A 13,513-nucleotide genomic window follows, 5' to 3' on the forward strand; every position below is an offset into this window, starting at 1 on the left:
GCTAATTGATAGTGTTTTCACTATACTTTGGATATTAATATCCAGTGCAGATTTTTTGTTAAACATCTCGTTCCATGAATCGCTGGCCGTTTCAGTGATCAGCCGTGAAACAGTGATTCTGTTCAAATTCCCTTTAAAATCTTAAATGATTACCTTTGAGCTAAACTGGCCTGTTTCCCTTACAGTTGCTAATGAATCGGAAGTCTCTCACATTCACATGAAAAATTTTACGTGTTGCAAAATTTTCCACAGATGGGGAATCTGTGAGTTTAAGTGACTAAAGACTATAACAAGAAAGAACTACTGTACTTCCATACATAGGCTAATATGTAAATACCACGGTATATAAATATACAATACTTCAAAATCACATTAATTAATTATTTTTACTGTACTATGCTATTTTGGTGGAAACTGTGGTAACTATTTCTAAACATCAAATCATTAAAATTATAGACTTTGCATACATGAAAAATGTGATATATTCATCTTTATTATAGCAAATGATTTTATTTTCACCAGATAATAATCAAATTGCATTTAATAAGTAATTCCATGTTTAGATAGTCTTCTTTGATTGGTTTTACTCTGATTTTACTCTTGGGTGTTCCAGGTCTGCTGCATCCTCTTCAGTTGAATGAATGGACTTCTAGAGCAATTCTGGAGCAATATGGTGCAACGAAAGTGGACTTTCAACTGAGGGCCAAGCAAAGCCACTACAAAACACAAAACAACACATCTGTAAATGAAAACACTATTGAGAAGATGCAAAAATCTTAATTCACATTCCCACTTGTGCATCACCTGAAGGATATCCAGCTCGATTTTCCCGCTGCTCTTCTTATCAAATGTTTTAAATATTTCTGTGTAGAGCACAGATAAAAATGTTACAGTAAACCATATATAAACTTTTTTCTTCTGTAATTCCTGTTCATACCTATTTATTTCCAGTTGTTAAAAAAAATGTAACTGGATAATCTTTAGCAAAACTTACTGAAGAGCATTTCCAGGCGAATCAGGCAGCCAACGAAGCAGTCAAAGTCAATGGCGTACTGCTGATTGGCATAACGTGAGATTATCACTTGAAGTACGTCATTGTTCAGCTGGAATCCTGTGAAGAAAAGACAATACATCCATTCATGCATTCTTTATTAGGACCACTTTTAGAAGAAATGAATGACTATATTGTCCTCAGTGTCTAGACATTTAATCAGAGACTCATTACCGGCTTCTTTCACAGCATCTCTCATCTCATGGGAACTCATAGTGCCTGAGTTGTCTGAATCATACTTCTTAAAAACCTCCTGGTTAGTTATTACAGAAAATCAATATTATGTGTTTAACAACATTAAATACAATGAAGAATTTATCTGAACTTTAAAGCCCACAAAGATACACAATAGATAAACATTCGATTTTTAATCTTTAATTTACACCAAAATATATATTATACCAAATATTTCTGGATCTTTATCCACAGTATGTGAAACTCCACAAGGCCGAGTTTACCGTTGCCGTCTCTCTGGATTTGGGTCAAGGGTTATAACAGGGTTTTGATTAATTTTATGATCAATTTGGTTGCTGTGTTTGTACAATGAAAAGACTCTGTTGAGAATATTAAAGCATAATTAAAACATTCAGATAAAGCATGATAAATCCAAACTGGGGTTGCTGAACCCCCAGAGATCTTTGAGAAAACTGCAAGGGGGTTGTGAAAAGCAAGTAATTAATTAAATCAATGTAAAATTAAAACAAATATTTTAAAATAAAAACAAAAGAACAGTCAGTATTTTATGTTATATATTTTCATAATGTTAATATTTGTATAATTTTCTACAGAAAAGAACTCAAAATCAGGGAATTGTGAACATGTGAATGTGTTGTTGAATTATTGAAAAAATAACTCAAACTCTCAGGGTGACTTCAAGTAAATAAATGTGTAAAATATCAGCATTAGTCCATGTAGATTCCATTCATATGATCCAGTGAAGTAAGGATACATCTAACAGACTGATAATGTGGCGACAGGTCTCCATACTAAATCCATCAGTCTTCACATCCATTTCTGTGTGAAAAAAAAAGAAAAGAAAAAAAACCCTTGTGAGAACAATAAACACAAAATGTAAAAAAAAAGTTACGGCAATTTTCAAATCCAATTCAGATATATACATACACATACATATATATATATATATATATATATATATATATATATATATATACGTTTATATAAATGTGAATAAAACTAAGAAAGTTTGTTTTCCTACGTTTCGAGGTAGCACTGTCCAGGATCTGCTGTAGTTCAAACACAGACACCTCCGAGTCCTGCAGATGAAGAAAAGATTATACATACTGGGGCAAAATAAAATGCTAATGACTCAAAACTGAAAATGACTGGCCATGTGACTTACATTTCCAGCAACCTGATTGAAAAGCTGTTTGAAATGTGGGTCCACATCACTCTCGGATATGTATTGCTGAGAAAGATTTTTTATTTTTATTAATTAAAGTAACTTTTGATTTTACATCTAATTTTATATACAGTTTTTCTAAATATACAATATTTTTGTAAATGCTAAATTTACCTTTTTCACATCTGCAGTGATCTCCCTATCCATCGGGCTGTATGAACAAGAGTCAGAAACATCCATCACGCATTTGAGTTCAAATCAAAAGAATGTTTAGGGTACATTTATGATTTATCAGACATTTTAGTGCAGTGGTTCCCATCCACATTCCTGGAGCGGTCGAAATATATATAAAATACTTGGGACAAACCTGGCAGCAGCCTCTTTCTCTGTGAACACGCGCAGTACGAAGCTTCCCTTGCGATGCGGCTCAAAAGTGGAGGGGATGATGACGTATTCACCCGGAGGCAGTTTGAAACGATCGCTCACCTCTCGCAGGTTGATGAAGGTGTTGCTCCCTGTAATGGGTTGCTTACGAAGCAATACATCAGGACCGAGATGAATGTTATTGCGACCCCTGAACTGCAACACAAACACAGATGGATGAAATGGTGTCTGAAAACTTGCAAAGAGTGTTTAATATAAATGTATCATATGGTGCATGAAGATGGGGAAAAAAATATATATAAAAATATTTTAATGCTTTTGCATATGCACACTCAATTTTAGCATTCTATAACAAAAGAACTATGTTACCCTGAAAAACTTTTGTATTCTATTCCAAAAGTATTGCTTTACCCTTTACCTCACAAAACATCTTTGTCTTCCATTCTTAGGGGAAGACAAAAGCATTTTTTTTGTCCCTTTAGGGTCTCCATAGTATCATAAAAAATGTTTTGTACCTTTAGGGTCTCCATAGTATTATAAAAAATGTTTTGTACCTTTAGGGTCTCCATAGTATTATAAAAAATGTTTTGTACCTTTAGGGTCTCCATAGTATTATAAAAAATGTTTTGTACCTTTAGGGTCTCCATAGTATTATAAAAATGAAAGAACGACTGGTTACATTCATGGTGTCCAAAACATATAGAACTCATACATACCTCATTTGGAACCTGAAAAACACCAAAGAATATTGTATTATTCAATGTTTAGATTCATACAATTCACCACAAATATTTTCTGTTAATTAGTGGTAATGTTGATGGTTATGTCAAAGGAAAAGTGTGTCAAATAAAGTGCAACAGTTGCATTCTGGAAGTAAAGTCACATTATTATTAACATTTCAAGACATATCTTCCATGAGCTTAGAGGCTATGAATCAATATTTCAACATCATTTAAGGAAATAAAAATATTTAGCCAAACTGTAGAAGAATTACACTAATCATGAAGAGAATTCTTCAAATCAAAGTTTGAAATTGCGATTCATCTTGGTTAGGTTTGGTTTAGCTCATGACTCTTTGTTGATTAATTTTTTTTAATCCTCTCTCTAGTACTAACAGTATTACTGATTGTACGTAACCTGTTACCTTATAGATAGCGAAGCCAATGGAGTTGAGGTCTCGTCCAAGCCGCCTGTCTTTACGACTATCTTTCTGCATCAGACCCACTAGGATCGTGCAGCCGACCTCTCCATCAAGAGGATCATCATCTTCTTCCTCCAGCTTGATCACAAATTGAGGGTTGGAGCAGAAAGTAGCTGGAGAGGACAAACCAAAAACCAAAAACAGATTTTAACCAAACTTGGTTTCAAGAGCAGGGGTCGAAATCCTTTTTGGCATGACGTGCCATTTTTTATTTTTCAGGTTATGCAACTTTCCCTATTGCTCGCGTGCTAGCGATTATCCTTCTGCATGCCGTAGGTTGCCAACCCCCGTTCAAGAGCATTGTGGTGGGTTTGATTTACCTTGGTTGTTCCAGCATCCCCCTGCAGTGGATCCCACCCTCCAGTTGCCTTCAAACTGGCTGTAGTTCCAGCGGCTCACATCTTCACTTGAAAGAGTGTCTGGAGTTAGATTACAGACCTCCAGTTTTGAGAATTGCTGTATGAAGTCTGAATACGCCATCCTGACAGAACGAGGAAGAATGATCAGTATTTATTAACATATTTGTTACATTGTTGAGGGTTTCAAGCTCAAGTTCTCTTACCAGAACTCTCCATCTTCAGCTGAATAATCCAGTTTATCTTTCTCCTCTGGTGGGACACTGTTCCACTCTTTTGAACTGAAAAAAAGACATGGGAAATATTGGACAGGACCGATGCCGAAGGAGAAAGATCTGTTTAGAGAAACTCACTTGTCACTCCAAGGGCCCGTCCACTCCACCTGACCCCACGGGTTCCTGATACGCACCAGCTGAACCTGACGGCCAGAGGAATGAACCTGGAGGTACGATAAGGTGACAGTCATTAGAGTTCCTTTGAGTTTTTCCTTTCAAACAGATATTATACTTTCAGTGCTGGTTTCTGACCTCCTCTGCGCCCGTGACGGAGTAGGCATGACCCTTTACCAACTTCAGACTCGTCACCGCCTCCGTCTCATATGAACTGGTAATCTGCTCAATGATTATTACATACATATGATTAGTAAAATAACGTGATATTACACTGAACAAAATAATATACGCAAAACTTTTGTTTTTGCCCCCATTTTTCGTGAGCTGAAGACTTTTTCTAATATTCTTTGCAAATCGCCTGCAAAACGCCCACTTAGCACATGCAATTTTTTGGTGCTACAAGGAAATTCATATCCTGGACCTTTGTAAATAAAAGCTTAGGTATCTAAAGCATGTTTGTTAACTAGACCACACAGATCCACTAAAAGATTTATCTGAAGACTTTTACCTGATTAAAAGCGCAAAATATTGCAAATTGAAAGCCATCAGAAGCGGAATGGGACTCACGTCAATGGAGCAGCCCAGTAATGATCCCAGCGTCAGTGCTTTCTGCATGAGCTTAAACAGGTGTGAAGGAGCTTTGTTCAGCTCATAGCTCTCAGCGATGCCTCCTGTGAAGTCCTCAAAACCCTCAGTGGTCGAACCTCCCGAAAGAGCTTCATATGAGCCATTTAACCTTCAAAATACGGGAGAAATCAGCACCACTGCCTGGTATGTCATGGATATGTTGTATAAACGTTGTATGTTTTGTAGGCTTTGGTTATGGTACAGTCTTTACCAACGGTTTCAAATTATTTTTCAGCATTACAGTTCAGGTAAAGTAGTAGCATGTCATTTATGATAATTAAACATACACTTACTTGGCATAGGCCTTTTCTATCAGAGCACTCCAGAACTCAGAGCCCTCGGCTGAATGAACAAACAGCAGCTTTCCATTTCTGGAAGGCAGCCGGTCATCAATGACAACATCCACCCATTGACCATACTGCCAGAACTGAAGAGACGAGAACAACACCTATCAGTCTGACAGTGTCCCTTTCATTTTTCTTTGGATTTATAAAAGGGTATAATAGGGAATTGAACTGAATTGAATATAACTTTTCTTCTAGGTTTAAATTAGATTTTTAATCCCAAGTCTTTAGTGTGGTCTCGTTTTGATCCCACTGTATGTTCTGACCTGAAAGTGAAAGATACCGGCATAGTCCTCTGTAAAACTCTGTCCAGGTGGAACTACACGTTCCAGAATCTCATTATCCAGAGTCAAAGACGCAATAGCCGCCAGCAACCAACAGTCACCTGTAAATGTATCAAATGTCATTAGATATCCTTTGTGCTCATTGTTTTATGCAAACTGACTTCCACATCACTTATTACAGACAATAGCCCTCCAAGATCATCCTGGTCTTCCGTGTTTTGCTCAAAGTGTATACTGGGTGTATCTGTCTTGCTCAATGGTGGTGGTGGATGGATCGAACATTGTTGGATTTCAACCTGCAACCTTCAAGCTTAGGTTTTTAAACACTCCCATGTCTGTTTTTGAGGTAACAATGAGGTAACTTTAATTAGATTAGTGTTTGCTAAATCTAGTATCAATGTTATTATTGCTCATGCTTTGTTCTAACCACTAGCCACTAAAACTTGTGAATGTAGTGTGCCCCATGGGCATGAATACTCTTAAATAAAGATTCCAGAAGGGGGTTTTCACAGCAATGCCATGGAAGAACCATTTTTGGTTCTTCAAAGAACCTAGAACCTTCCACTGAACATATCTAAAAGAAGCATTTCTTCTTATTGTGATGAAAATTTTGATATTCTGAGGAACCTTTTCCACTATAAAGAACCTTTTGTGGACCTTTTGTCAACATAAAGCAGACAAACTGACAGAAAGTGGTAACTAAACACCTTATAATTAATAATAAAATAGCTTGAAATTCCATATTCATCACGGTTTTCATGCAGTTGTGGCCTAATGTATAGAGATTTGGACTTGCAACCTGAAATGTAGGTGGGGGGAATGTTCTCAAGTTGCTTTTTGGGTGCCACCGCAAAATGGCTACCCATTTCTCCAGGTGTGTGTTCATGGTGTGTGTTCACTTCTTACTGCTGTGTGTGTGTGAACTTGGGTTAAATGCAGAGCACAAATTCCAAGTATGGGATACCATATACTTGGCCACACATCATGGCATTTTTTTTGTGATACTGACTTGTAATTAATGTAATTCATAAATAATCTGCAAATTACGCAACAAGACACACCTAAACACCGTTCTGATCAAAAGAAGCTTTTCTCACCTAATTCTCCTTGGCAGATGTCTGTCCGCTTAGCTCCATCCACAATGAACTCAGGATTTGAACAGAGTTCCTTTACAAAAAGGGACAATGTGAGAACAATTAGAGAGGATAGTGTTACGTCATGTAATGGTACACCAAAATAACAATAGCCTTTATTCGCTCTTAGCAAACAGCACATGTAAAAAGATTCAGCTGAACTTATGTGCTGTGGCTTGTGTATTCGTAATAAAAATAAAAACAAAAACACAGATATAAAGCATCTTATTTATAAAACAATGCAAACTGATGAGCAGAGAGTCTGCATGTTGTAAGTATCAACACACACATAAGGTCATCTTCACACCCAAAGAGAAACCTGAGCTGCTGTCGGTTACCATAGTGAGCATATTGTGCTCCCTCATGGAAACATACGGACACACACACACGCACATAACTATACATGTTTTGTGTCTCAAAAAACCAACTGTAAAAATTTTACTTTGTTGCATGTTTATTTTCTTTCATTATATATATATATATATATATATATATATATATATATATATATATATATATATATATATATATGTGTGTGTGTGTGTGTGTGTGTGTGTGTGTGTGTGTGTGTGTGTGTGTGAGAGAGAGAGAGAGAGAGAAAGATACATTTCTACTCTTTATCATTTCTTCAGACAAGTTCATTGCTCTTTTTACTTTAAGTTATTGGACTCTTTGTACCACTGGGTTCATTAATATTTATCATTTTATATTTTACAATTTCTAAAATTAATTTGGTAGTTTTATTAATCACTAAAACTCCTTCCAAATATCACCTTAAAAGACTTAGGATAAAAATACACTACAACAAATAAATCATTATAAATATGTTTCATGTGCACATAATTTAACTGCTTTTATTAGTGATTTTTTTTTTACATTGTTATTTATTATTGAATTAACCGTAATACATTGGCTCTATATGGTATAAATATATTCTATAATAAACACAAGCATGATAAAAACAATATTAAAAATACTATTTTTATATTTCTATTTAATGTCTAGCTAATATTTTATATTCCCTTCTAATTTAATATTCTAATCATTATTTTTCAGTTAACCTCACTACTTTGACTTATTAATTTATGCTGGTGCATTTCAGCAATTGGTCATTTTAAAATTAGTCTCAGGTAGAAAAAAATTCTATAAAACATACAAATGATCACAAAAGCATCAATTTATATTTACCTAAATTCCACCTGTGTGAAAAAAAGCAAACACAGTACCTTAGGTCTCTTCCACTGCACTCCTTTGGTCTTGGACGAGTAACGTCCAAGTTCATTGTATCCCAGAGAGTCGGATTCAGCAGGGAAGGTCGGGTCTTGGAACAGGGTTCCTTTCGCCAGACACTCCTGCTTCAGGCTCTGGTAGTCCTGCTTGTTGTAGGGAATCGCCTTCTCATTTGTTCCCACTCCTTCTCCTCTGTCCTGCCTCCTAGAAAGAACTTTTGCAATGTTAGACATGCTGCCCTGTAGTCGTGCTCAGGTTTCTCTGAAGCTTGTGTAGTGTGTGTTTTTGTAAGACTAATGCAGGTTTTAAAGGGAGAGCTGCAGTATGGTAAAGCAGTGAGGGGTGGAGTCACACCCATCTGTCAGTCCACAGGGGCAGGTGTTGCTTTTACACTGGTTTAACATCACATAACTCTGTGATGCAAAATTAATACACAATCCTCTAAAAATATTGTAGGCCTATATGTATCTATGTATGTCTCTGGACACACCTTCTCATTCAAAGAGTTTTCTTTATTTTCATGACTATGAAAATTGTAGATTCACACTGAAGGCATCAAAACTATGAATTAACACATGTGGAATTATATATGGAATTATATAAATCACAAAAAAGTGTTAAACAACTGAAAATGTCATATTGTAGGTTCCTCAAAGTAGCCACCTTTTGCTTTGATTACTGCTTTGCACACTCTTGGCTTTCTCTTGATGAGCTTCAAGAGGTAGTCACCTGAAATGGTCTTCCAACAGTGTTGAAGGAGTTCCCCGAGAGATGCTTAGCACTTGTTGGTCCTTTTGCCTTCTGTCTGCGGTCCAGCTCACCCCTAAACCATCTGGATTGGGTTCAGGTCCGGTGACTGTGGAGGCCAGGTCATCTGGCGCAGCACCCCATCACTCTCCTTCTTGCTCAAATAGCCCTTGATGCCTTCAGTGTGACTCTACAATTTTCATAGTCATGAAAACTCTTTGAATGAGAAGGTGTGTCCAAAATTTTGGTCTGTACTATATATATATCTCAAAAAGTCTTGTAATTTACTTTTAAAAAGCTAACTTTTTAATATTCTAGATTCATTGCACACAAACTAAAAATTTTCAGAGTTTTTAGGTTTTAAATTTGATAGACGGATAGACGTGCAGCTCATGTCTATATTAGGTCCGTCGATCTATGACCATTTTTGGACATCTATTCGACGTCCAAACTAGGTCCACTATTTGGACGTCCAACCATGACCCAAACTGGACGTCATCTTGACATTCAACATTTGACCTTTGAACTGGGTAATTTACATGAAAAAGATGTCACTCCGACGGCACATTGCGCAGTGGGTTACAACATACAGCTTGGGAAAATTTCGAATTCAGCATCTCAAAAAATTTGAATATTCCATTTTGAGTTTGATTAGTTTGATTAATTTTAAGTATAAATACTGGGTACATCTTGAGCTAGTTTAGAACATGCAATCACGATTATGGGAAAGACTACTGACTTGACATCTCTCTAGAAGAAAATCATCAACACCCTCCACTAGGAGGGAAAGCCACAGAAAGTAATTGCTGAAAGGGCCGGCTAAACACAGAGTGCTGTATCAAAATATATTCATAGAAAGTTGACTGGAAGGAAAAAGTGTGTTAAGAAAAGGTGCACAAGCAACAGGGATGACCACAGCCTTGGGAAGATTGTCAGAAAAGCTAATTCAAGATATATATACATTATATACATTATATATATATATATATATATATATATATATATATATATATATATATATATATATATATATATATATATATATACACACACATTATATATATATATATATATATATATATATATATATATATATATATATATATATATATATATATTATATACATATATATACATTCACACACACACTGTAAGCTGTAAAATTTTATGAAACCTTTTTTAAGACAGTGTCATTTGTGTTTTAAAATGTATGACTCCTGGAATGCGATTATCTCTTGTTTGGACCGGCAAAACTGCCCCATTCATGATTCTATTGTTCTTACAGTAACTAAATCAGCATACTATCATTTAAAAAACATTGCAAGAATTAGAGGTTTTTTCAACTTTCCAGACAAGACTTGGAGAAACTTGTTCATGCCTTTATCTCCAGATGGGGGGGGGGACTATTGTAATGGGCTCCTCACCAGCCTTCCCAAAAAGACAATTAGACAGCTGCAGCTCATCCAGAACGTTGCTGCCAGGATTCTGACTAGAACCAGAAAATCTGAGCATATCACACCAGTCATCAGGTCCTTACACTGGCTTCCAGTTACATTTAGGATTAATTTTAAAGTACTTTTACTCATAAGTCACTAAATGACCTAGGACCAAAATATATTGTAGATATGCTCACTGAATAGAAGCCTAACGGACCACTCAGATAAATAGGAGAGTCAGTTAAAAATACCAAGGGTCCAAACAAAACCAGGGGAGTCCGCCTTTAGTTACTACGCAGCCCGCAGCTGGAATTAGCTTCCAGAAGAGATCAGATGTGCTAAAACGCTAGTCACAATTAAATCTAGACTTAAAATTCATCTGTTTAGCTGTGCATTTATTGAATGAGCACTGCAATGTCCGAACTGATTGCACTATAATTTTCAGTTTTTTTATTTTTTATGTAAAATAATTTAACGGTTTTAAATTCATTTTAAATAAGTATTTTTTTTTAAAGCTTTAAAATTGCTTGATTTATTCTATTATTTTTCTTCATTATTTATTTTACTTTCTTTTATGTAAAGCACTTTGAATTACCATGGTGTATGAAATGTGCTATATAAATAAACTTGCACACATCAGCCAGGTATGACACAAAATCCTCATTCTTCATTTCCAGTATACATTTACCCAACTATTATCAAAAGCCTTACTATTTAAAAAAAAAAAAAAAAAAAAAAACGACATTTTCTTACAACCTTTGACAAAATGCATTAAGAACTTCACCTGCTATGTGTGACGATCGCGATCCAGTAAGACACAGGGAGAGAGAGAGATCCAATAGAAGGTATGTTTTATTGGGGTAATCCAAATCAAAGTCAACACAAGCCAGGGTCAAAACCAGAATGTAGTCCAAAAACAAACAAAGAACAGGAAAGGAAACGGGACGGGAACTTGGAATACGAGAAAACTCGTAGGACGAGAAGACAGGATCACAAAAGGAAAGGACTCCATACAGACAACAGGAAAGGACTGGTAAATATAGGGAGGCTAATGACAATTAAGTGAAGGCACATGGTGCAATTAGAAGGAGTGCAATTACTGTGATGAAGGGACAAGGCTAGTGGGAATTGTAGTGCCTACGGTGAAGTGCCTAAAGGGAAGTGAGCCCACTAGTGGACACCCAGGGAAACAGAGACTAGACAGCGTGACATTACCCCCTCATCCACGGAGCAGCTGCCAGATGCTCCACCCTAACCCAAGAAGAGACCAAAGACACAAAGAGACCAGGAAGGAGGTGGAGTGGCGGAGGATAAGGGGGAGTGGCGGAGTGCCAGGTCCATAGATGGAAAACAGAAAGCAGAGCAAAAACAAAAATCCAGGAAGGACATAACGTGATGCCCACCAGGGCGGAGCAGAAGCCCACCACATCTGTGTGGTCAAGACAGAAACCCACCAGGGCAGAGCAGAAGAGCACCACAGTGGGATCGAATTACCAGGAGAGCAAGTCTGGTTAGGCAAGTCTGAAACAGAGAACATGAACAAGTTAAGGGTAGCCTCCGATGGCCACGACAGGATCAGTCGAGTGCTCCGAGAGTTCGGCTGAGACGTGACGAGGCTCTGGAAGTTCCGCAGAGGCGAGGAGAGACTCTTGTAATCCCATGGTGTTTCTACTGGATTCCAGAAGATCAATGCTGACTTGACTTTGCTCATGAAAATCATTGGTGACTTGCCTTTGTTCATGATGATAGTCGGTGACTTGACCTTGCCCATGAAGAAGACTGGTGACTTAACCTTGTTCATGTAGAATACTGGTAGCTCACACTGGTGACTGGAACTCAAACTTCCAAAAGCATTCTTCAGATCAAACACCACAAGCACAACCAGCACTAACACACATTGCAAAAAACCCATCCTGACAAACGTTAACACAATACCTACCAGTGCTCGTCTTTGCCATTAAGTACAGCTTTGAATTTAAGCGGCTCCTCCCCTTTCAGCTTGATTGATTACCTTTGGACCTCCAAAGGTCTCTGGACCTGTAATTAACAAATGAGAACGTTCTGGAATGTCACTAGCCAACGGAAGGCTTGATAAGGTTCTGAGATTTTCATCTACACTTATTCACAATTTTACAATTAAAGTTTGACAGTTTGTCTACAATAGAATGTCAAAGAATGTCATTAAAAAAAGCGCCTGATATGACTCAAATAATAGAGAATATTCATAAAAATCTCTCTCTTTTTTAAGTTTTTAGTTTATCATTGGAAAAGATTTGGAAAAATGTAGAATTACATCACTTGCTCACCAATGAATCCTCTGCAGTGAATGGGTGGCATCAGAACCAAAGTCCAAAGAGCTATTATAAATATCAAAATAATACACAAGTAATTCACATCAATTACAGTCTTGTGAAGGGAAAGGCTGTCTGTTTATAAGAAACAAATCCATCGTTGAGTAATTCAAATGATTGCTTCCGGCCAAAATATGAGCTCATAATCCCAATTAAAGGTGCCATAGAATGCACTGATACAATATTTAAATGAGATCTACATAAAAGGTACGTGGCCTGGGTATTGGCAAAAATTCTCTGGAACGGTTTTACATGTCCATTTACAACCCTGGGATTTGTCCCTAGAATTGTTTGGAAGGGTCATGAACAACAATGTTGAGCTCTGCTCTGATTGGCTGTTTCACAGCGCGGATCTCTTCGGTCCAGCGTGAACGATGGCGAGATTAGGCATCCAACCTGATATGTTTGAGCCTGTATCAGACGAAGATAAAGATTTGGAAAGAATGTTTAGCGTCCGCGTGAACAAGTATTGAGAGAGTTGTTTGTGAAGATGTGGACGCAGCCTCTGTGTTGCTTTTATAATAAGAATTGAATCTCGAGATCCAATGAGAATCACCCAGTTGTCAATGAAGAGGGAGGGACTATCGTTAATTAGCTGGAATCTGTAGAATACAAAA

The 13,513-nt window shown here is 36.9% G+C and overlaps 1 protein-coding gene across 1 annotated transcript; it reads right to left on the reverse strand.

Moving 5' to 3' along the window:
- Positions 1–494: 494 nt before the first annotated feature.
- Positions 495–8,804, reverse strand: LOC113065067 (calpain-2 catalytic subunit-like). The gene is made up of 21 exons (XM_026236195.1): positions 8,359–8,804; positions 7,097–7,166; positions 5,982–6,100; positions 5,665–5,798; positions 5,312–5,480; positions 4,880–4,963; positions 4,706–4,791; positions 4,559–4,633; positions 4,317–4,477; positions 3,940–4,109; positions 3,512–3,523; positions 2,779–2,990; positions 2,586–2,622; positions 2,412–2,477; positions 2,268–2,325; positions 2,001–2,065; positions 1,454–1,522; positions 1,226–1,304; positions 995–1,111; positions 805–863; positions 495–716 (listed from the first exon to the last, which is right to left on the reverse strand). The coding sequence occupies exons 1-21, from the start codon at positions 8,593–8,595 to the stop codon at positions 693–695; spliced, it is 2,103 nt and encodes a 700-aa protein (XP_026091980.1). The 5' UTR covers positions 8,596–8,804; the 3' UTR covers positions 495–692.
- Between the last annotated feature and the right edge of the window lie 4,709 nt (positions 8,805–13,513).

The sequence above is a fragment of the Carassius auratus genome, chromosome 47, assembly GCF_003368295.1.
Source record: "Carassius auratus strain Wakin chromosome 47, ASM336829v1, whole genome shotgun sequence".
NCBI classification, from domain to species: domain Eukaryota; kingdom Metazoa; phylum Chordata; class Actinopteri; order Cypriniformes; family Cyprinidae; genus Carassius; species Carassius auratus.